The sequence below is a fragment of the Bos mutus genome, chromosome 6 (assembly GCF_027580195.1).
Source record: "Bos mutus isolate GX-2022 chromosome 6, NWIPB_WYAK_1.1, whole genome shotgun sequence".
In the NCBI taxonomy this organism is placed as follows: Eukaryota; Metazoa; Chordata; class Mammalia; order Artiodactyla; family Bovidae; genus Bos; species Bos mutus.
The window spans coordinates 110,289,971-110,315,458 of NC_091622.1; the positions used below are offsets into that span (position 1 = coordinate 110,289,971).

The 25,488-nt window shown below is 42.7% G+C and overlaps 1 protein-coding gene across 3 annotated transcripts in view; it reads left to right on the plus strand.

The window, feature by feature from the left end:
- The window catches only part of C1QTNF7 (C1q and TNF related 7), a 128,879-nt gene that overhangs the window by 79,650 nt on the left and 23,741 nt on the right, over positions 1 to 25,488 (plus strand). The window contains exon 2 of one of the 3 annotated variants that reach the window (XM_070372715.1): positions 19,503 to 19,593. The exons of the other annotated variants lie outside the window; for them this stretch is intronic. Within the exon in view, the coding sequence (XP_070228816.1) occupies positions 19,551 to 19,593 (43 nt within the window). The 5' untranslated portion in view covers positions 19,503 to 19,550. The remainder of the gene's footprint in view (positions 1 to 19,502; positions 19,594 to 25,488) is intronic. 3 annotated transcript variants of the gene reach the window in all.

A 25,488-nucleotide genomic window follows, 5' to 3' on the forward strand; every position in this document is an offset into this window, starting at 1 on the left:
TATAGCCAATTAACAGAGTTGTGGTGATATCAGGTGGACAGCAAAGGGACTCAGCGATACATACACATGTATCCATTCTCCCCAAAGTCCCCTCCCATCCAGGCTGCCACATAACATTGAGCAGAGTTTCATGTACTCTACAATAGGTCCTTGTTGGTTATCCATTTTGTGAGTTAAGTTTTATTGGGGGAAATGAGGACTATAGCCTGGGAGACAGCCTCTCAGATACCTCTGAGAAACTGCCTCAAAAAGGCAGAAGGGAAGGTCAGTATAGACATGATTTTGGTGGTGGGGGAATACATGCAATCAAGCACGTATTTTTCCAGAAAGTTTCTACTAGTCTTGTGAAGCTTTGCTAGTCATGAGGAGCAGTTGTCACTGTGAAGGTTTTGACGCTTTTCTAGATATGAAGGGATGTAAGAATAGGGCTGATATAATCTGCTCCTTAAAATATATAACTATCTGAAGATCTCTTCTGCCAGCTTTTCCCAGAGCACAAAATGCCTCATTTCTGCTTCTCCACCCTGAACTTATTTCGGGGAGGGCTGAAAATCAGCAGCTGCAGCAGCACACGATTTAATCTTGTAGCAGTAGATGCCAGGTGCCCATGGCAAGTGCCAATTTGTAGTTGACATTATCCAGACAAAACCAGCAACAGGGACATGCATTCAGGGTAGCAGATAGGGTAGGAACACAGGGAGAGCCCGTAATGGTGCCACAAAGAAGAGAAGAAGATGAATAACGTGCTCACTGCCCTCCAAGGAGCAAACCTCCACTGCACACATAGCAAACCATCCAGGGGACTCTGCAGAGGGGAGCAAGAGGAAAGGAGGGTGTGGGCAGAGTGTGACAGCCGCCAGCTTCAAATTTCCAAACTGGAGAATGATGCACAAAGATCTCACCAGATTGATGGATTGCAATGTTACTGGCAAAAGCCAAAGTTAATCACAACCAAACCATCCAACAATGGGGAGCGAGTGAAGACAATTTCCATACATACTTATAATTTTAAATTACATTGCAGAATTATACTCTATTATATGCAAATATGAGTAAATATAGAGTATGTGACACAAAGATTTCCCCCTAAAAAATAATGCATAGAGTAATGGTAATTTAAAAGAGAGAAAGAATATGTATTTTTCCAGATGTAGATGCCAAAATGATAACAGGATTATTTCTGGGTGGCCTGATTAACAGCTGATTTCTATTTTCTTTTCTGTTGTTGTTTATCTGTATAGTCTAATTTTCCCATGATTAATAGATATTAATTGGGCAATTTTTTCCTACTTTCAAATAACCAAATCAGGATGCATGCTTTAAAGCCCATCTTAACAGTATGAAGAAGCACTAGGTATCAGAAGGCCTTTCCTTGAAGCAGAACAGCCTGCTGTTAAATATTCTTCCAGGCACATGCACATGTTTAAAAGGCTCGGCTGAGATGGGGGCAGAAGTGTCAGTAGGGCAACACCAAGGGAACAGCCAGGAGGTGGCCTTGCAGTAGTAAAATCGAGGGCCAGCAGCACCACATGGGCCTGGGAAATAGCCCCCAGACTCAAAATGTCACTTAGAGTTGCATCTTGTGTCAGACTCACTTTATCTGCAGAACGTGCAACTCAGGTGTTACCCAGTTTATAGATGAGAATTCTGGAGCTCAGTGAATTGTTCAATGTCTTCCAAGAGTAAACGCTAGACTGATTCCAAAGACCCTGCTTATTTCTGTGCATCAGTTCATCTTCATACGTGTCAACCTCTACCCCAAACATGTGGAAGACACCTAGTGAGTAGTTTATCCAGTGGAGAACAAATATTTCATGTTGCTATTCTCTAACTCTTAGTTTGAATAAAATCTAATCAGAGACAAAATCAAATAAAACAATAACTGCAATGTGGTATCCTGGGTTGGGTCCCAGACAAGACAAAGAGCGTTAGTGATAAAATCTGAACAGTCTGAAGTTTAACCTAAACTAGCTTCCCTAGTGGCTCAGTTGGTAACAAATCTGCCGGCAATGCAGGAGACCCGGTTTCAGTCCCTGGGTCGGGAAGATCCCCTGGAGAAGGAAATGGCAACCCACTGGTATTCTTGCCTGGAGAATCCCATGGACAAAGGAGCTGGGCAGGCTACCATCTATGAGATTGCAAACAGTCAGACATGACTGTGTGACTAACTTTCACTTTTCAAAAAGATGATAAGTAGATAGGGAGGTAGAAAAAAGATAAATGAGTAGATGATTAGATGATTAGCTAGCTAGCTAGATGATAGATAAATGATAAGATAGCTAATAGATGGATGTGCTAAGTCACTTCAGTCGTGTCTGACTCTTTGCGACCCTATGGACCGCAGCCTTCCAGACTCCTCTGTCTATGGGATCCTCAAGGCAATAATACTGGAGTGTGTTGCCATTTTCTCCTCCAGGGGATTTTCCCAACCCAGGGATCAAACAAGCATCTCTTATGTCTCCTCCGTTGGCAGGTAGGCTCTTTAGAAGTAGCGCCACCTGGGAAGCCCAATAGATGGATAGATGATACATAAATGGTCAGAGAGATATTTAGATAGAAAGGTAGATAATAGATAAGTGGACAGATGATAGATGGATAAATGGATAGGTAGGTAGATAAAGAGGCCAGTGCTCTTGAGGAATGATGAGGATGAAGAGGGGGCTAATCTAATAAGGTAGAAATCTACCTATTCAATTACCACCACTTCCCTCCATCTCAGCCTCAAAGAGAGCTCCAGGTCTCCCTCCAGACCACTTTGGAAACCCTTGAGCTGGTCCAATAAGCCTACCTTATAAATGAGGAAACAAACCCGACAATCAGAGTAAGTTGGTTAAGAGCCCTTGCCCAGCCACTGGCAGAGTGGATGGAAGCCTAGGGTGCTGGACTAATGTTTGTCCTTCAAAATTCACAGGTTGAAGCCCTAATTCTCAACGTGACAGCATTTGGAGGTGGGGCATCTGGGACGTAATTAAGTTTAGATGCAGTCGCGTGGATGGGACCCCTTTGCTAGGATTAGTGTCCCTATAAGAAAAGGAAGAGAGACCAGAACCCTCTCTCTCTCCATCACATGAGGACACAACAGGAAGGCATCATCTATAAGCCAGGGAGAGGCTCTCACCAGGAACAAGCTGTCTGGGATCTTCACTAGGGGCTTCCCAGTCTTAAGAACCATGAGAGATAAATGTCTGTTCTTTCAGCCACCTGTGTGTGGTATTTTGTTACCCAGCAGCTTGAGCTGACCAAGACACCCAGTCTCCCCTAAGTGAGTGCTCCTTCCAGGACGCCAGCTGGGGTCTGAGGACACATGGAATCCTTAGATCATTTTAAATTCCACTTCTGCTCAGAAACATTTCCAACTAAAATGTACCACTCTCTAAAATTGCTGGATTGCACAAATCCAAGAAAAGTTGAACTCGTTTTTATCAAACATATATATTCCCAAAAGACTGTATGCGAGTGAAATATTATTATTTGCTATTAGCTTTTTTTATTTGATTAGGCATCACTGCATCAATGGAACAATAATCCTTAGCCCCAGGCCCCGCATCCAGATTATCTGGAAAGCTTGCTAAAAATCCATGTTCCGGGGCAAACCTAGATTTTACATCATTAAAACTTAAAAATGGGTCCCTGATACCTGTCTTTATTTAGTGCTCCCCATTTGCAACGATTTTCTCAGAAAAGACAAACTGGAGAATGAGGAATGAATGTGGAAAGGAGACATTGTCATTATATATGCTTTTATCATATGGATTTTTCAAACACTGTTGCATGTTGCCTATCTGAAATTAAAGTTAAAAATTCCCCTTGCATAGCCGCGTTAGGGAACTACAGATCTAGTGAGACACCATTGCATCTCCTGAAACTAGAGCAGATGTAGGGAATGGACTTGTGGGCACAGTGGGGGAAGCGGAGGGTGGGACGAAAGGAGAGAGTAGCGTTAACAAGCGTACATTACCGTGTGTGAAACGGCTGACTAGTGGGAAGCTGCTGTAAGCACAGGAAGCTCAGCTTGGTGCTCAGTGATGACCTAGAGGGGCACGATGGGGGGTGGGAGAGAGGCTCAAGAGGGAGGGAATGTATGTATGCATACAGCTGATTCACTTCATTGTACAGCAGAAACTAAAACAACATTGTAAAGCAATTATACTCCAATTAAAAAAAATTAAAAATAGGGCATTATGCAAAATCAGCTTAAGGGTCTTGAGTAGCCTAGTTTGGTCAAGTCCTCGGCTGAGCTAATGAGCTTAGGAGTCCGACAGCCCAGGTCTGAACCTGCCTCTGACCCAGTGAGTATTCACTATTCTGAGCATCTCATCTGTAAAATCCATTTAGGCAGACCCACCTAACACACCTGTGAGAATGAGTGAAAGCAACGAATGTAGAGTGTGTAGCACAGAGCTTGGTGCGTAGCCAGACCACAGTAAATAATTGCTATTCTTTCCCTTTCTTTCCCCACAACCCCCGCGCTGGGACGGGGATTACTGATATGATCAGAACTGAATTATTTTGGAAAGAAAAGCTCTTCTTTGTTTCATGAAACCAAATCAGTTGACTTTAAGCTAGAAACCTAGCGTATGTGCCAAAAAAGGTCTCCGCCTGCCCTGCTAGTGCCAATGGCCAAGATTTCTCACCCCAGTTTTCTTGTCATCAGCACTGATCTAAGAAATCAGAGCTTTGAGACATTTTCATTTAGATGAACATGAGTATTTATAATTTTCCTGGGCCTCCTCCATACCGTTTTGAAGCTTTGGCTTATTACATTTTTAAACTAATTCTTTCCCTGAGATATGTAAATAACTTTTATTACATATTTGGAAAATAAAAAGAAGAGGGGAAAAAAACAATTCAAAATTTTACCACCTTAACACAATGGATGACAATATTTTGGTATATTTCCTGCTAGGTTGCTAATGTGTGAGTTATAATCATAAAAAGTGTTGTATCCACACCAAACAAACCTCATCTTCCGATTTTTCTTTTAACAGTGTATTCCAAATATTTTCCTTATTATAACCATACTTTCAACTAACTGCCTGGTATTCCCCGGAGTGACTATCCCATAACACATTTAACAATTCTATTGTGTTATAGTTTATTCTGATTTTTTTGTTGTTGTTTTTAATGCTGCAATGAACATCTTTCTATGTAGATATTTTTATTGAATCAAGAGCTATTTCCTTAGGCTAATTTCACACAAATGGTGCCTTCTGTTTTTCAAAAATAAAACTACATTAAAGAACAGTATGAGTCTAACTGGATAAACCTAGAGAAATTACAGCCATTTCATGTGAACGTGCTCTCTCCCTGGTTTTCAGAGTGATCAAGGGAATTAATTTTTGCAGAGCAGAAACGCGGCAGCCTGTGATCTACCAGAGACAAACGGAATTGCAAACAGTTCAAAGGGCAACATTTTATTTGGTCGCTCTATCTTCAACATCAATTCTGAATTTAAGCAAAAGACAAAACAGAGTTTTGAGAAGTATCAACACCTGTTACCAGTTTGCAACCCTTTCCATACGTGAACAAGAAGGGAAAGACACCGCCATTGGCCCCTGCAGAGAGAAACTCGCTAAGGAAATCAACATATGTGCACATGTTCGGTCACGAGTTGTATCCGACTCCTTGTGCCCCCATGGACTGTAGCCCGCCAGGTTCCTCTGTCCATGAAATTTTCCAGGCAAAGAATACTGGAGCAGGTTGCCATTTTTTCCTGCAGGGGATCTTCCAGACCCAGAAATTGAACTCAAATCTCCTGTGGCTCCTGCATTGACAGGTGGATTCTTTCTTAACTGCTGAGCCACCTGGGAAACCCAATGAACATATATACTAACTAAAATCATTTTTCATACCATTCAAACAGCTGGAGAATTTCAACCAGCACCTTGAAAACAATAGTTCATTCATCCTCCACTATTCCAGGGAGACAGTCATTCATTTCAGTAAGAACTCATTTATTCTAACCATTTTGTTGGTTGAGCACTCACCATGTACAAATGGGCTAATATAGTTTCTAAATGAATGCTAACTTTCATCCCATTTTATAGAAGGCACACTGAGGCTCAGAGAGACTGTCACATTCTCAAGACCACACTGTTAGTGGGTGATAGGGTTGAACTTCAAATCATACGTTCTAGCTTCAGAAACCATGTTAAGAAGCCCAGCCCCAGAGGCCCCTACTCTCGCTGTTGCCTGCGGCTCAGGCCTGGTCTGCTGGTGCCACTCGTGTTCATTTTCTGTCACCGCTGTAACAAATTATCACAAACTCAGTGGCTTAATACAACCAGTTACTGAAGTCTGAAATGGGTTGATGGCCTGCGTTCCTTTCGGAGGCTCTAGAGGAGAGGCTGTCTCCTCGCCTTTTCTGTCTCCCCGAGGTCACCTCCATCTCACCTCTCCTGGTCCCCTGCTCCATCTTCAAAGCCATCGAAGCATCTTCTCCCTCCAGTTCTACTTCCCTCTGCCTCTGGCTTCTCATCGCCTTCTCTCTACATCTCTGACCCCCCTGCCTCCTTCTTCTCAGGACCCTTGCAATGAATGACTCAGTGGCCGATGTGATCAATCGAGAATACTCTTCCCTCTCCCAAGACCCTGAACTTAATCACCTCTGCTAAGCCCCTTGTCTGTATTCACAGGTGTGGGGGGTGAGGACATGAACATCCTTGGGGGACATTATTCAGCTTACGATCAGTAATGAAAGCTAAATGACAGTTGGAAAAGTCGCAAGTATACCTGCAGAATTATTTTTCAGGAGATGACACAATAGGGGAAAGCTGTAAAATGTAGGATTCCAGTGGTCCCAACAGAGCCAACAATAGGAGATGGAGAGAGTATAAAAAGACCAGGTATCATGTGACTGTATATAAAACAGATGATCAACAAGGACCTACTGTGTGGCACAGGGGACTCGACTCTACTCTCTAATGACGTGTGTGGGAACAGAGTCTAAAAACGAGTGCTATATGTATAACTGTTTACTTTCCTGTATGGCAGACACTGACCCAACACTGTAAATCAACTATATCCAATAAAAATTAATTTCAAAAAACTTTTTAAATAAAAAAGGGCAGGTATCTCAGTTTTGAGCACCCACTATGATCCATGTACTTCATTTCCCTTAACCTATCTCATCTTCACAACAGCACTGATGGGGAGTACCCTTGTCCCCGAAATAGAAGTGAAAAAAAAAACCTGAGGCTCAGACTAGTTAAGTAACTCTCCTGAGGTCACACAGCTAGCAATGGTGTTGGGCACCAGGCCTGTGATTAGGACTCCGGTGACTCCGACCCCAAAGCCCAGGTGTTGTTCACTCTGCCCTGACAGTGGACACCAAAATTTATCAAAATGAACATCGCCAGCAACAAGGATCTAACAAGGGCAGCCCTCTGCACACCACCCCTCCATCACCCGCTTCCTTATTTGTCTATGTCTTTATTATCTATCGCTCCACAAAGGTAAGGATCTTGTCTGTTTCTGATTGCTGTCCCCTCAGCTCTGTGACAGGCCAGAACAGAGCAGACACTAAAGAAATATTTCCGTGATAAATTAATAACAGTCCTTTGATGCAGAGATAACCAATGTGAGCAAACTCAACCACTTACAACATGGATGGGATGCTAAAAATTAACCTCCAAAAGAGTTCTCAGCTGCCAAAATAAACAGCTCTCAATCCAAATCAATGCTCTGTCTCTTTGGAAAACCCCTGGAGACCTAATGCAGAGCCTGTACTCTTGTTCTGAAAGGTGATTTCTAACCAATTTCTTGAGCTCTTTATCACTCTGCTGCCGCTGCTGCTGCTAAGTCGCTTCAGTCGTGTCCGACTCTGTGCGACCCCATGGACGACAGCTCACCAGGCTTCCCGTCTCTGGGATTCTCTAGGCAAGAGTACTGGAGTGCGGTGCCATTGCCTTCTCCACTTCCTGCTTAAAAGGATACACTTCAGTTATAGTCAAAATAGTAAAGGAAGGTTATCCATCTAAAACACAGGAGCCAAAGGATCAAGGTAAATGTACTTCAGTGTTATAATATTCAAGAGACACATCATTAAACTTACAGCCTCTGTTGATGGAGACACAGATCTGAGAAACTAATTCATGACATTTTCCTCAACCTGACAAGTTGCCGAGCTTCAGCTCCAACATTTGTGTGACTCACTCAGCCCCCTACACAATGGACCATCTCAGACATGAGGTTCCATGCACTCAAATACATGCAACCAGAAGGACCCAGACTCACAGAGATTATGTTCTCTCACACACAGAGGACTATGTCTTATGGTCAAGTCATGTGCGTTCCTTTATTTTAAAATTGTGATTCTGCACACAAGTATAATGGCCACTGCTTTCACAATTCACACTTTGACCTCAAATATGCGTCCTTCACGGCAGCCGTTCATTTCTTTTCCATTTGTCTCTTTCCCTGAGGGTGCTAGATCCTTATTCATGACAGATCCATGACTTAGTTATCTTTGAATCTCTAATCTTAGTGATTGGCATTTGTCTGTTAGCTAAATGGATAAGTCTTTTATTATTAAAAAAAAAAATTCCTGATCATTAGGAATGCCAGAAAATAGAGAAAGGTAGAGATCAACAAACACAGTTTCAGATCATAAAAAAAAATTTCTTACATTTTTTTCTGATCTTTTTTTAAAATATAGAATGTTTTTTCTTTCTTTCTATTTTCTTCCTATAAAATCTTATGCATGCATTTCTGTGTTGGAACTTTCTTACTAAACATTACAACATAAGCATTGCCACGTGCCATCTCATACTTCTGAACCCTGATGAAGATAAAGAATTGTCTAACATGTTTCTTGGAGGCACAAAATAACTTAATGTCATTGAGCACATTATTAACTGCAATTCTGGTGCAATCCAAAGGGAATTTCACCTGCATTCCAACTATTATAAGTCAGGCTTCAGATCTTCAGCTCTCCAGAAAAGTCCCTGTGTCCCCGCTCCTCTGCCTTTCAGAATCCATGACCCAAATGAAGATGCTGTCATAATTTCTGGGTGTGGTGAGCAGGAACAGCCATTCAAATCTATCCCTAAAACCCTCTGGCAGGAGTTTTTTGGTAAAACACGGTGTTGGGCACTTCTGGTTCTAATGCTATTCTATTGAGGCTTTTCCTATTAAAATAAATGTTTTCATGAACTCACAAAATGTGTTAGTCATAACCATCACAAAGTTCCAGTTGATGATTAAAAAACAAACTAGGTTTGGGAAAAAATTCAGGATGCCTTCCATACTCCAAATTTGTTCCTAGTAAACAGAGAACAGGGGCCAATGCCTTGAAACTAAACATATTTTTATGAAACTAAACACTATAAAACATGAGTGAGCATGCACTTACATCACTCAGGCCCCTAAGATTAATAGACACGCTGAAAGCATTTGCTTCACACTTGCTCAAATAAACAAATACATTGTTTCACAAAACAAACCCAAAATCGTGGCCTTTCCCAGATGCCTAAAATTCAAGACCCTTTGCTCTCAAATTCATCAATGAAGAAGTGTAGAAGAGAATTTGGGACTTTAATCAAATGTTTAAATCTGGTATCATGAAGAGAAAAAGTTAAAATTATACATTAAGTAGCCAAAAAAAAAAAAAAGAGGAAGAAGATAAAATACACTGAGGTAAACATCTGCAAATGATCTTTTATATTATCAACTTTCTATTTCTTTGAGAAAAAGGACTTTCTTATCATCGACACAGGATACTGGCCATTGTGTGGGCCAATTGAGTTTGTTTTGTTTCTCTGTAGTGTTTATTGACTTTGTAAAAACCAAAAGGAACATGCTTATTGCCCCTCATAGAAAGCCTGAAAAACACACTGGAAATAAAAGTAGAAAATACAAATCATCCATAGCCCCTCCACAAGGTACATTAGTATTTCAGAACTGAGGCATCTCATGTTTTTGATACATATATTATTTTGCAAATCAAAATGAATGTTCTAACACTAGAGAGTATTTGGTAGCCTACTCTTTTTTTCTTTTAAATAAATGAGTTCCCAATAGCTCAGCCAGTAAAGAATAGCAACCTACTCCTGTATTCTTGGCTGGAGAATCCCATGGACAGAGGATCCTGGTGGGCTACAGTCCACGCGGTCGAAAGGAGTCAGACACAACTGAGCAACTAACACTACACTATTCTTTTCTTCTCTTAAGTAATAGATTGTGAACATTTGCCTTTGTCATTAAAGGTTCTTACAGAACATAGATTTTAATGGCTGCAAAGTGGTCCTTTTGCTGATGTGCCATGGACTTAACCAATCTGTAATTGTAGAACAAGTAATTTATAATGATGAAAAAGAAAGGTTTCTTATTCTATGATCATCATCACTGCATGTATAGCTTTGCCTACAATTTTTTTAAATTAAGTCCTCAGAGTGGAAATGTTGACACAAAGGTTGTAAAATTTCACTCTTTGTATATATTTGTCAATACAAATATGGTACCTCTAAGTGTATCACTTCATATTTGCACAAACAACCTATGAGCAGCCCTGCCTCCTGGCAGGTCTGGATTCTTTGCATCTTTACCAAGCCATTGGGCCATTAGAAAATGTATCTTGTGTTGCTGCCATTCATTTATTCATTGAACAAATGCTGACTCAGCACCTTCTACGTGCCAGGGGTTTTCGCAGGCTGGAGGCACTGCAGTGAACACAGGCTCTCTGAATCCCATCCCTGTCTTGTTCCCCTGTGACCCTGAGAATGGTTCTCATCTGAGCCTTCATCTTCTCAGCTACAGAACGCAGGCGAATGCAACCTACCCAAGAGGTGGCTCTGAAAGTTAGCCATGTTGGCACGTGTTCAGTGGTGGGGTCCAGGAGGGATCCTGGGGGCTCTCAGTAAGTGTTGGTGCCTGAACCCCGCTCCCCTACAAGCCTGAGCAGCACCAGCTCCTTCCATGACATTGGGTTTGGCTTCAGCTGGGGAGACTGAACCTTCCACTCACGTGCCTGGGTGCCTCGACAACTCTTCTTCCTCTAGAAAGAAGAGAGACTAGTGGTGGGAAGCTGATCCCTGCCATTGGTTAGGTCCCACCTCAACCCTGCATTCATCCTGCCACAGGAACTGTGGCCACAACACACAGTGTGAAGTCCCCCCTTTTACACTGAAGTCAGAGGCTTCGACAGAAAGAGAATTGGGCTGAACTGTGGCCAACGCTGCTTCTCGCTCAGCTACTGCACTGTCTTTTAGCTCCATTTCTCTATAAAAGAATTTCCAGCAACTACTCAAGTAATGGCAGATTATTTTTTTGCTTCAGATCTTTTATAAAGAAATTTAAAGATTATAAAGAAATTAAAAATGATAGATTTAGCTAAAATCCCTTTTTTTTTATCCTTTTCTTACTCCTTGGTTAACTACTAACTGGAAGCTAGTACATTTCATTCCAGTGCATTTTTTATCAAGGTGAAACTTACATAACTTAAAATTAACCATCTTGATTCAGTGGCATCTACTGTGTTAACAATGTTTACAGCTGCCACTTTTATCGAGATCTAAAATATTTTCATCATCCCTAAAGAAATCTCTGAACCCATTTAGTAGTCATTCCCCATTTCTCACTCCCAACTGCAGCCCTTGGCAATTCCCAATCTGCTTTCTGTCTCTATGAGTTTATCTATTCTGGGTATTTCATACAAACGGACTCATATAATACATGGTCTTTTGTGTCTCGCTTCTTTCAATCAGAACAATGTTTTCAAGGTTCATCCATGTTGTAAGAAGTATCAGTACTCCATCCCTTTTAATGGCTGGACAATGTTCCATTGAATGTTGACACTGTCTAATTACGTTTGGTTGAGCACCATGCTTCCCCCAATGGCTCAGCTGGTAAAGAATTCATCTGCAGTGCAGCAAACACAGGACACACAGGTTTGATTCTGGGTCAGAAAGATCCCCTGAGGAGGAAATGGCAACCCACTCCAGTATTCTTGCCTGGAAATCCAAGGACAGAGGAGCCTGGAGGGCTACAGTCCCTGGGGTCACAAAGAGTCAGACATAACTGAGCAATGACACATGCATTGAGTTCCATGCATGCCTACTTGGTGCCTGCTGCCCTGGGCCAGGCTGTCTAATGTGATGGCAATCCAAGAAAGGACCCTGCTTTCCTGATGGGTACCCCTGGGGGTAGGTGCAAGCAGGAAGCATAGCTGGGTGACCCACACAGGGTCTTTGTCACCAGCACACCTGGATTCCAGCCTTGGCTCTACACCCCATAGTTACATGAGTGTGGAAAAGGCGACTGGCACTGTATGCCTTTGCTTCCTCATCTGTAAAATGGAGATGAAAGAGTAGTCACCTCATATGAGCTTGCTGAGCCTAGCACACAAGATGATGCATATAAATCTTTGCTCAGAGATAACACACAGTAAATGACCCATTCAGCACATTTTAAAAGCATTTACCACCGACCATGCTCTAGAGTAGGGGTACAGCAGCGAACAGAACAATAAACACTAGATAGTTCACAGTCCAGAGAGGAAGCAGAGGAGATAAGATGCAGATCTTCACCCTTGTGACAAGAGGCTGATTAGAGAGTGAGGTCCCATGGGAGCAGAGAGACAGTGCTGGGGCCAGCTGGTGTTGAGGACCGCAGAAGGGGCTTCCCCCAGGACACCCTGTCTGATCCTCCAGGACTTAAGCATGTGTTCAAAAATCTCTCCTATTCAAAAATCTCTCCTTTTCTCTATCTCCTACCACCACAGTGACCAACATAATCATCTCTTGCCCGCTTATCTGCATCAGCCTCCCAAGTGATCAGAAATCTCCCCAGCCCAGACCCCTTGGACCCGTTCCCCACACAACTAGAGCATCATTTTCAGCATGATAGAGATTATAGTTTCCCCCTGACTAATGGCTCCCATTGCTCCTATAATAAAAGTCAAGCTATTCAAGCTCTGAAATGACATCACCTTGCCTATTTCTCTGACCTTCTCTCTTGCAGGCTATCTTATCCCATAAGCTCCAACCCACTGTCCTTTTATTTCCTAGAGTTCTCAAAGCCCTCTCCTGCCACAAGACCTTTATACATGCTTGTCTCCCTTCCTGGAAGGCTATTTTCCTGTCTTTACCTAGTGAAGTCACCCCTAGGAATCCTCTTGAGTATTAGAGTTGTCTGCCTTGATCCCTCGAACTAAAGTAGTTTCCCTGTTTTTCATTTCTATCACCAGCCTCTCTTCTTTTGCTTTGTAGCTCTTTCTGTCTTCAGCATATGTAGCTACTAAAAAGGGGCAGTAAAATATAGTGGCTAAGAGTCTAAGACTGTTCAGCCTCAGATGAGAAACTCACCTCTTACAGCTTTTCCCTGTATTAGATGAAAATACTGGTAACAGTAATGACCTTCTGAGGTTGTAAGAAGAGGAAGTGACCGAGTGTTGACCAATGCCTGGGCACAGAGTTGAATATTAATGAAGATTTTTTGAATGAATGTTGGGGTGAATCAGGTAAGGAAACAGAGAGAAAGATCTCGCAGGTTGAAAGAGGGAGCAATGTGCAAAGTCACAGAGTGTGAAGAGAATCAAATGTATACAAGGACTAGAGTGGGCTTGTCCACCCACCACCCTGAGCACATGGACAGTGGCTGGTCCTGGGGGTGCTAGATAGATCTCCATGGAATGAGTCAGCTGCCTGGAGTTGGCAGAGCCAGCTTCCAGCAGGATCTGGAAAAGTGACGGGTTCTAAATAGCTTGTAGGCCAAGGGAAGGCCAGGTTGAAAGGCCTAATCAGGGTGAAAGTCACGGGTAGGTCCAAGTCAGGATAGTACCTTGAGGTGAGGGCCAGGAAGGCCTGACACCTTGAGTGCAGAAGATATAGAAATGGAGTCTACCTCCCGGGTCATGTGATACCTCCCTGGTCACATGATTCCTCCCTGATCATGTGACTCTTTGAGCAAGGATCCCTAGAAAGCTTTTTAACAGTGTCCTATACTACCAAGACCCCTCAGAAGAGAAGTCTTGGGGACTGAGGGTCTCTGGTGCCCTTGAGCTCTGGCCAGACCAGGAGCAACTGTTCAGTCCCAACACAAAGCTGCCGCTGGTGTCTTGCCGGTGCTGTCTACGCAGGGGGATAATGAGAGGGCTTCAATAGCCCTTGAGCCTCATATCTGATCTACCCAGATGGATGGAGTGCCCACTGTGTGCCCATCATGGGACTCAGTTCAGTTCAGTTCAGTCGCTCAGTTGTGTTCAGCTCTTTGCGATCATGGGACTAGTTCTACAAAATTACAAAGACCAGGGCCTAACCCCAGGCTGAGGTTGTGTAAAGACTCTGGGGCCACCCAACCCAGAGAGGGTACAATTACCAACAACGCTGTGAAGCAAACTTGGACTTTCTCTCCAGAAAACACACCTCTATGATCGAGTATAAGGGGAGGTCAGATTTGCAGACCTTTATCATTACTTCCAAATGAAAGATTCTTGGCTCTGCCTGCGTTCCAAGGACTATCGGTGCCTGACTGTGAAGGGGCTTACATTCCTGTGCCTTTGTTTTCATAAAGGGATGGGGCAGTATAAATTCACACAGCCTTTTGGAAGGCAGTTTATCAGCATGTACCAAGAGAGACTTAAAATATCCAAATTTTTTGACCCAGTAATTCCATTTCTGGGAATCTATCCTAAGGAAATAATCCTAAATAGAGATGAAGGCTTTTGCACAAAAATTTTCAATAAAATCTCATTTATTATAGGAAAAAATGGAAACAGTTTAATTGTCTAATAAAAGGGGTCAGAGATTAAATGATGGTACAATTTATTGATGGATATTCTTTGGCTGTTAATGGTTCCAAAGAATAACAGAGGAGAAATGCTTATGATATAATATTGGGTTAAAGAAAAAACAAGTAGATGACCCAGCAATCCCACTTCTGGGTATTTATCCAAAGGAAAGGAAAACAGGATCTCAAAGAGAGATCTGCCTTCGCAAGTTCATTGCAGCATTATTCACAACAGCCAAAATATGCAAACAACCTAAATGCCCATCAAAGGTTGAATAGATAAGGAAGAGATGGTATACATAATGAAATATTATTCAGCCATTAGAAAGAAGAAAATCTTGCCATTTGAGACAACATGGATGGAACTTGAGTGCATTTTGTTGTTGTTAAGTCATTAAGTCATGTCTGACTCTTTGCAACCCCATGGACTGCAGCACACCAGGCTCCCCTGTCTTTCACCATCTCCCAGAGTTTGCTCAAACTCATGTCCACTGAGTAAGTGATGCTATCTAACCATCTCATCCTCTGCTGACGCCTTCTCATTTGCCTTCAATCTTTTCCAGCATCAGGGTCTTTTCCAATTGGTTGGCTCTTTGCATCAGATGGCCAAAGTATTGGGGCTTCAGCTCAGTCCCCCCAGTGAATATTCAGGGTTGATTTTCTTTAGGATTGAATGGTTTGATCTCCTTGCCGTCCAAGGGACTCTAAAGAGTCGTCTCCAACACCACAGTTCAAAAGCATCCACATTTATTGAGGACTCTAATAAATAGTACCCACATTCCCTGCCAGGGCTTTATGGAAATTGAGAAATAAACAAAGCATTGTTGGCACCCACATTGTGGAAATAAATGAAGACCAACTAAGTGAGAAGAAGGACAGGCTATTTATTCAGAGCTTGCTCTAGCAAGGGAGTCAGCCACCAACACTTGAATTTTGGCAGAGATTCAAAGGCTGACAGAGAAGTGGGAAAGTTTATGGTAGGATACAGAGGGGGCTTCAGGCATGCCCCAACTGCATAGGAGAGTTGCAGGTGGGGTAATTAGAAGTGGGGCACCCTATATGACTGGCTGCAGTGTATATTTGACTTTCTCTTGCTGGACTTAAGTTGGAAGTAGAGACAATAACTAGAGAAGTTGTCAGTTGTTAATCAAGTTCTGTACATTTGAGGCTGACTGTTTGATTTCCTGGATTGTTACTGGAAATAGCAGTCTGACTTCCCACGAATCTAGCACATAACAGACTGGCTTTCTTGGCTGTCATGGTAGGTAAGAGGGTTGGTTTCCTGGGCAGGTTGCCTCAAGTTGTGGGTCAAAGTCCATTGTAAATATGGTCTGGCCATTCTCTGTGTATTCACAAAAAAATAAAAACTTGACCCGTAATGTGCAAAGAAATAAAAACTTGGCCCTTGCCTTACCCCATGTAAAAAAAATTAAAAGGGATCATAAACCTAAATGTAAAAACTAAAACTATAAAATTTCTGGGAGGGTACATTTGTGACCTTGATTTAGGCAAAGATTTCTTAAATAGGATATATAAACACTAACTATAAAAGAAAAAAGTTCATAAACTCTATTTGAAATGCTTCTCTTCAAAAGACATAGTTAATAACAGCAAATCATGGACTAGGGAAACTATTTGTAAAACACACATCTGATTTATATCTAGATATATAAATTTTTACAACCCATGATAAACAGATAACCCAAAATGAAAAAATATTTTAAATAATTCTTCAACAAGGAAGACATACAGATGGCAAATAAGTACATGAAGAGATGTTCAACATCATTAGGGAAATGCAAATTAAAACCACAGCACAATGCCATTCGGACATGCATGCTAAGTCACTTCAGTCATGTTCAACTCTTTGCGACCCTATGGACAATAGCCCTCCAGGTTCCTCTGTCCATGGGATTCTCCAGGCCCGAACACTGGAGTGGGTTCCCATGCCCTCCTCCACAGGATCTTCTCGACCCAGAGATCAAACCTGTGTCTCCTGTGACTCCTGCATTGCAGGCGGATTGTTTACCACTAAGCCACCAGGCAAGCCCAGTGCAGTGCCATCACATACAAATTAGAATGGCTAAAATTTGAATGCAAAACCAGTAATACCAAGTGCTGGCAAGGATGTGGAGATAAGAACTTACATCCATTGCTGATGAAATACAAAATAGCATAAGCTCTTTGGAAAACAGTTCAGCAGTTTCCTATGAGGTTAAATATACACTTAAGGTTCAGTTCAGTTCAGTCGCTCAGTCATGTCCAACTCTTTGCAACCCCATGGACTGCAGCATGCCAGGCTTCCCTGTCCATCACCAACTCCTTGAGCTTGCTGAAACTCATGTCCATCGAGTCAGTGATACCATCCAACCATCTCAACTTCTGTTGTCCCCTTCTCCTCCTGCCTTCAATATTTCCCAGAATCAGGGTCTTTTCCAATGAGTCAGTTCTACGAATCAGGTGGCCAAAGTATTGGAGCTTCAGCTTCAGCATCAGTCCTTCCAATGTATATTCAGGACTGATTTCCTTTAGGATGGACTGGTTTGACCTCCGTGCAGTCCAAGGGACTCTCAAAGAGTCTTTTCCAGCACCACAGTTCAAGAGCATCAGTTCTTCGGCACTCAGCTTTCTTTATGGTCCAACTCTCAATACACTTAATACACTTAAGGTATTCACCAGCAATCTAGGTATTTAGCCAAGAGAAATGGAAATATGTGTCCACAAAAAGACTGGTGAAAGAGAAGTGGAAAAACCATACAAAGATCAGTGCATGAATGTTTATTGCATCTTTAATTTAGAAGAGTCAAACGCTGGAGGAAAGTCTAACGTCCCTTAGCCGGTACATAGACAAACCAACCATGGTACCCCCGTAGAGCAGAGTAGTCCTCTGCAGGGAAAGATACGTAAATGACTCTCAAAGGCTTACGCTCAGTGAAAGAGAGAATACAGACTCGCCCAGTGAAAGAGAGAATACAGACTCGCCCAGTGAAAGTGAGAATACAGACTCGCCCAGTGAAAGAGAGAATACAGACTCGCCCAGTGAAAGAGAGAATACAGACTCGAGAGCCCACATGTTGTATGACTCCATTTCTATGACATCCTGGAAAAGGCAAAATTGTAGGGCCAGAAATGAGATCAGTGGCTAGAATGGGGGAGAGTTCTTACTACGGGGAGACATGAAGAAACATGTAGGAAGGGATGGAAATGCTCTGTCTTTAATCTGTGACTTACACAACTGTATACATTGGACACTACACAGAAAAGAGTGACTTATACTCTTTATAAATTATACTTTTTTAGTAATATTGCTTTGGTGTGATGGCAAAGGAGCTTCTTAATCAAGATTCCCTGAAATTGAGCAGATTTTCATCCCCACTCAACTGAGCAGAGCACAACCTAGTTTTTCCCAAATGTCCCAAATCCATCTGTACCCCTTTTGTGGGGTAGAATAAATGAAGGAGTGGAGTGTTTTTGGGAAATCCCTCCTCCCAAAGACAAAAGGAGCAGGGTCAAGGCTTTTCCTCCACCATCACCCCGTCTCCTTTCTGTGTTTAATTTTGAAGCAGCACATTTTAATAGAAGTTTCCCATTCTCATTGCTGTTGAGCATGTTGAATGTCATGAAAGACAGACTCCTAATCCAAAGTTTGGGCAATCCTTGGATTTCACCCATGTGGATGAGGTGATCACTAGTGAAGGTGAGGGTTTGGAGTCCAGCTCGGCCCCTTACAGCCTTGCCAACCTGACCCTAAACTCAGCTCTCCTCCCTTATCATGAGGAAATCATAGTTGCTGCTTCATGTGCTCTTGGTAAAGAATAAATAAGAAAAGCACACAAAACACTTAGGACAGTGCCTTGCCCTAATAAACTCTTGATGAATGGTGACTATATTTTATTGTCTATCACTCAAAGATATGGCATCTCAGAAACCACTTTGAGTGTTCATCAATGGATGAATGGATAAAGAAAATCTAGTGTGTATGCATGCATTTATACAATGGAATATTATTTAGCCATATAAAAATGAAGGCAATCGTACCATTTGCCATAACATGAATGAAACTCGAGAACATTTTGCTAAATTAAATAGGCAAGACAGAGAAAAACAAACACCTTATGACCTCATGTCTATGTGGAATATTAAAAAAAAATGGTGAGATCGTAGACACACAGATCAGATTGTTGGTGGCCAGAGGTGGGGCGGGAGGTAGGTGAAATGAGTGAAGACAGTCAAAAGGCACAAACTTCCAGTTATAAGATAAATAGGTCCTGGGATATAATATAGAGCATGGCAACCATGATTAATCATACTGTATTGTATATCTGACAGTTGCTAAGAGAGTAAAAAGATTGAGGGTAGGAGGAGAAGGGGACGACAGAGGATGAGATGGTTGGATGGCATCACCGACTCAATGGACAGGAGCTTGGGTAAACTCCAGGAGTTGGTGATGGACAGGGAGGCCTGGCGTGTTGCAGCCCATGGGGTCGCAAAGAGTCGGACATGACTGAACTGAATTGAACTGAGGAGAGTAAATCTTAAAAGTTCTCATCACAAGGAAAAAAAAAAAAACAGTTTGTAACTACATGTGGTGTTAGATGTCAACTAGACTTGTGGTGATCATTTTGCAATATTGCATATATGAAACCATTATTCGGTACATCTGGAACTAATAAAATGTCATATGTCAGCTATATGTCAATTTAAAAAAGAACACACACACCAGAATATAAAAATTTAAAAAAAGATGCAGAATCTCTCATATGCCAAATCTTTCTCAGGGTGATGTGCGAATTGAAGTCAGTGCTACAGGAAGCACAAACGTGGTTATGCAAACACGCGGAGTTCCGGTTCCTGGGGTCTGCCTTCCAGGTCAGCGTTTCCCCGGTCTCTCTTTTCTGTCTGCACCACTGCAGGGTCGGAGGAGGCCTGTCCAGCCCTGCTGAGATCCTTCCCCAGGACTGACAGGCTCCATTCTGTGCCTGCCAACTCTGATTAAATTCCCGAGGCAACGCACACCACTCTGTTGGCCTTTATGTCCCAAGATCCCAGGACTCCCTAACATTTGAAAGACAGTGCTAGTTCTCTTGTGTTTCCTAAACAATCTTCGGACGGCATGACAGGTTACATTAGCAAAAGCCAAGACCCAGAGCAGCTGGCAGCAGCCTCACCTCTCCTGCACGTGCAGCAGGACCAAAGGCCAGCCCTGCACCGTGTTCTTTCCCAGAACCCACGGGCCCACAGACGGGCCTTTAAAGAGCTCAAACCTTCTTGGAATTTCTGTAACAAGTCATCAGAGAGCTCCTCCTGAACTCTGAAAACTTCACTGAGAAAGCCTGACAGCTGCATAAAATTACATTTCGGAACTTTTAGTGCACAGTCTAACAATTTGTGCGCAAAGTGCTTTTAAGACATTTTTGAATTGCCTAAAGAATGCCTTTTTTTTTTTTTTTTTGGTTAAAAGGTCTCCAGGGCTGACAAGGCTGCATGGTGTCAATCGCTCTGTTATTATCCAAGATGATAAAAATTCCTAGGTTTTCCTGAAATAGTTGTGAAATAGATAATATGATACGTGGCATTTGCTTCCAAACATACCAAATGCAGGGGTGGGGGCCAGTGAGTTAGGGGTGTTGATGAAATAATATTGCCCCTGGGAACTGTTGAGTTGGAGTAGTGGGTGCACTGCAAGTCATTTTCCATTCGATCTCTTTCTTTTCTGTATGTTCAATATTTTCTGTAATTTTTATGAATTTTCTTATGACTTAAAATATAAGAAGTGACGTTTGGGGCAGAAAGGTGAGAATCAAGTATTATGATCTGGGGTAATATCATGATGTTAATTCTCAGTTATCCATAATAATAGGTATTTACGGGTATGAAAAATACTGCTGTGTCTTCTCCAGTCAGGAACTCAGGAATCAGGTCCTGGTGATCGGCAATGCTGTCTATGCAGAGGAGTTGTTGTCATGTGCTAAGTCATGTCCGACTATTTGTGAGCCCGTGGACTTCAGCATGCCAGGCTTCCCTGTCCTTCACTGTCTCGCAGAGTTTGCTCAAGTTCATGTTCATTGAATCGGGGTGCTATCTAACCATCTCATCCTCTGCCACCCTCTTCTCCTTTTGCCTTCAATCTTTCCCAACATCAGGGTCTTTTCCAGTGAATCAATTCTTCTCATCATGTGGCCAAAATATTGGAGCTTCCACTTTACCATCAGTCCTTCCAATGAATATTTAGGGTTGATTTCCTTTAGGATTAACTGGTTTGATATCCTTGCAGTTCGAGGAACTCTCAAGAGTCTTCTCCAACACCACAGTTCAAAAGCATCAACTCTTCAGCACTCAACTTTCTTTATAGTCCAACTTTCACATCCATACATGACTACTGGAAAAACCATAGCTTTGACTAGATGGACGTTTGTCGGCAAAGTGATGTCTTTGCTTTTTAATATGCTGTCTAGGTATGTCATAGCTTTCCTTCCAAGAAGCAAGCGTCTTCTAATTTCATGACTGCAGTCACCATCAGTGATTTTAGAGCCCAGTAAAATCTGCCACTGCTTCTACTTTTCCCCTTCTATTTGCCATGAAGTGATGGGACTGGATGCCATGATCTTAGATTTTTGAATGTTGAGTTTTAAGCCAGGTTGCAGGAGAGAGGATCTTGGAAAAGATATACAGGGACCTGAGTTCTAGTCCTGGTCTTATGAATAAATGTAGCCTTTGGAAGTGTCCCTTTCAACTGAAGCTTTTATCTGTCTATAAAATGGGAAAGTCAGGCAGATGGCCTTGGAGGCACCTCTCTTTCCTGCTGCTGCTGCTGCTGCTAAGTCACTTCAGTCCTGGCCGACTCTGTGCGACCCCATGGACTGTAGCCCACCAGGCTCCTCCATCCATGGGATTCTCCAGGCAAGAGTACTGGAGTGGGGTGCCATTGCCTTCTCCGTCTCTCTTTCCTAATAACTTGAAATTCGCACTAGAGTGAGCTCGGCAGCATTAGAATCCTGTCTTCCTCTTTCAGCCCCTCATCTCCTGAAACAGCCCCTGGTACATTGGCAGAGGTCAACGTCATTTGTTCATTCAGTGCGTACACGAATTTTTTTTAAACATACAGACTGCTTTTCTCACAAGAATTTAAATCTTTTTAAAAGAAGGCTTTCCTGGTGGTCCAGTGGCTCAGATTCTGCACTTTCAACGCAAGAGGCCCAGGTTCCAATCCTGATCGGGGAACTAGATCCCCCATGCCACAGCTAAGACCTGGCACAGCCAAATAGTAAAGAAATATTTTTTTAAATGAACTTACATTTTTCAGTAATGAAAGCAGATTCAATTCAGATGCCAAATAAAGTCTCTTTAGTTTATTGACGTCACCTGGAAGAGCCAGGAAGTGACAGTCAGCATCACCTCTAATTGCAACAACTTCATATTGTAACAGGGGTTGACAGATAGTTGACGGCCTGCTCCATAAAATCCCATTCATAGCCCTTCAGGATAAAGATCAGAACCTTCAAAGGCCAGCAGAGCCCTGCCTGTTTCAGGCACATCCTCCCTTCGGACATATGCTCTCCTTTGCTCCTTTCAATGGCCTTCTTTCCAAACCATTCTCTTCTACACCAGGGCCTTTGCACATGGCATTCCCACATCTTAGAAATGCTTTCCCAATGCTCCTCCTGGTTAATGACTGTTCCCTTTTCGTATTTCAGATCACACATCATTTTTTCAGATAAGCTCAAGGTCTCGTGGAGATTGCCTTGCTAAATATTCCCATAACACTCTTTAGTTTCCCTTCAGAACACTCTCCAGAGTTTCATGAATTTATCAAATGATCATCTATGTCCTAAATGAGATATAAATAAGAAATAGCTTCATTTGTCTTCTGTCACTTCTTCCAATCAAATCCTGCTGGATCTCTGCCTCTCCCCTTTCATGACAACTCAAGCAAATTCCTTAGCTTTCTAGCCACTTTCAGTGACGCGAACCCTCTTGTTAAGTCAGTTGTGACTCATTTTCGAACATTAAAAAGACAAATCAAAATCAATACCCCCAAATCATATCCAGTACAAAGCTTGTCCCTTCTAAGGCTCCAGCTGATAATCTGTTATGCTTTTCAATCTTCCCCCGTCTTCGACCTCTCCTTCCACTTTGGGCATGCCTAGAGTCAGAGCAGAGAGAAAAGGGAATTAGAAAAATGTGACCAAATGATTTTTCCTTAATGGATGCGACTTGTATGATTTTATCCTGGCTGCCAATATCTGCTCAGGTCCCCAGGTATTCAAATGCTCTCTTTCTCTGGTTGAACATTTCTCAGGGCCATCAGAGGTTTTCTAAGGTAGCTTTGTGGCACACAGGTTTCTTTTTATTTTTTAATTAATTTTTTTGTCATATAACTGCTTTACAATGTATTAGCTTCTGCTGTACAAGAAAATACCTCAGCCATACAGGTACATATACACCCACCCCCTCTTTCTTGGATTTCCTTCCCACTTAGGTCACCACAGAGCTTGAGTAGAGATCCCTGTGCTATAGAGTAGGTTCTCATTAGTTATCCATTTTACACGTAGTATCAGTGGTAAATAGGTTTCTGATATGGGTGATAGCATCGCAGACTCAGTGGACATGAATTTGAGCAAACTCCAGGAGATAGTTAAGGATACAGGAGCCTGGCACGCTGCAGTCCAGACCCTTTGCTGGGGTAGACAGACAGGACTTAGGGACTGAACAACAGCAATAGTGGGTGATAAACTTCCAGAAGGGTGCCCTGAGCTGTCCCCACACCGGCCTCAGCTTCTGCACTTGGTGATACACTACATGGCTTCTTCTTGGCCTCCTCATCCCAGGAGGACACCCTCCTGTCTTAAGAGGTCCCACTGAAGTGGTCCAGTTCCAGCTGCCATTCCTTACTACCTTGTATCTCTAGGGAAATGCATACATCCTTGCCTCTTTAATAGCTGCTTCTACGCTGCTCTCTCTTGTCCAAATAGCCTTCTGCCTTCAGAATTCCCTAGTTTCTGTGTTCACATAAGGTATCAAACGTTGGGGGTGGGTCCAGCTCCCTCACATTTCTCTGATCCCGTAAGAGCTGAATGGCTTTCAGGTTCACAGCTCAGTACACATCCACCTGGAGAACAAGACGGCTTCTTTCTTGCAGTCACCTCTAACACTCAGTGATTTCCTGAGGACCATGCCGCTAGGTTAGGAGCTGGACGGTATCATTCCTCCCTCCCCTCCCACATACAAAGGGAAGGGAGAGGGCATTCCCTTATCAACTAATAGCTCTCTACCTTGATGACTTGCTTCAACTATTCATTAGGTTTGAATTTCTAGTTTTCTCTTTTAAAAAGTGGTAAAACTGGAAGATGGCTAGTATCAGATCCAGCTGGGTTTTGGCAAGTCTTAAATGAATGTGTGGGCACAGATTGCCCATTATTCTCTGCCTTGAGTCCTCAACTGAGACTCCAGGAGGATGGAAAGTCCCAGTTAACATCTGTTCAACACAGTCTTGTGATTATTCGATGAATGTCTGTCTTCCCCCCTAGACTTTTTCTCTCTAAGGACTCCATATTTGCTCACCATTGAATATCAAGATGAAACACTCAGTATCTGGCATATGATAGGAGCTCAATAAATATGTGATAAGGTGATGAATTAAAAAAAAAAAAAAAAAACAGGATGAAAGAGTGAGAAGACCAGATCAGATTTACATCACTAACACTCCCTGGCTTGGAAAGACTAACAGAGGAGGCATCAGTTGAGCAGAAGTAGATAAGGGAAAGATTCTCAATGCCAGGCCACTGAGGCTTTCAGAATTGCCCATACAGTCTTTGAAAAAAGTTAAGTACCTCCACCCAATCCACTGGTGTGCAGATGCAATAGATCTAGTTAAGAACCCATGAGTTAAGAAGCATAAGAGAAATCTAAATAATATGTTAAGAGGGCTCAAGGGAAGGAAAGGCTGCACCTGCTGAGAGCATCAGGGAGACTTTCTGGAGAACATAATGTGTATGGAGGACAAAATCGAGGAGATGAAGAAAAGGACATTGGACAGACATGGCTAGCAGGGACTCGCAAGCCAGAAAAGGTGACATAAGCAAGGCACTGAGGCTAAAAACACAAGATTCCCACCCGAACCTAGAGCTGTGGGGAGGAGAAGAGGGGTCAGGAGCGCCAGGTGTGTGAGACACCGACTGTCAGCAGAGCATGTGGATGCAGGAGCCTGGTCTTGTAAAGTCAGCAAGCCCTTAGGGCACATTGAGAAGGGCTACGTGGGCCCATGGTGGGTCAGCCTGCCTACATTCCTCACCTTCAAAAGAAGGATGATAAAATTATTCACCTTAATAGGTTATGGTGAACTTCCCCAGCGGTCCAGCGGTTAAGAATCTGCCTGCCAATGCAGGGGACACTAGTTCGATCTCTGGTCCCTGAAGATCGGACATGCCGCAGGGTAACTAAACCCCTGCATCACAATTACAGAAGCAACAAGAGAAGCCACTACGATGAGACACCCATGAACCGCAGCTAGAGAAAAGCCCACACACAGCCCCAAAGATCCAGTACAGACAAAAATAAATGAATAAATACTTTTTTAAAAGGAGGTTAGGGTGAGGATTAAAGGAGAAAATGATGTAATGTCTTCGCACATAAGCTGAAAAAGTGAAAGTCATTCTGCCATGTCCAACTCTTTGCGACCTCATGGACTATACAGTCCATGGAATTCTCCAGGCCAGAATACTGGAGTGGGTAGCCTTTCCCTTCTGCAGGGGACCTGCAGAATCT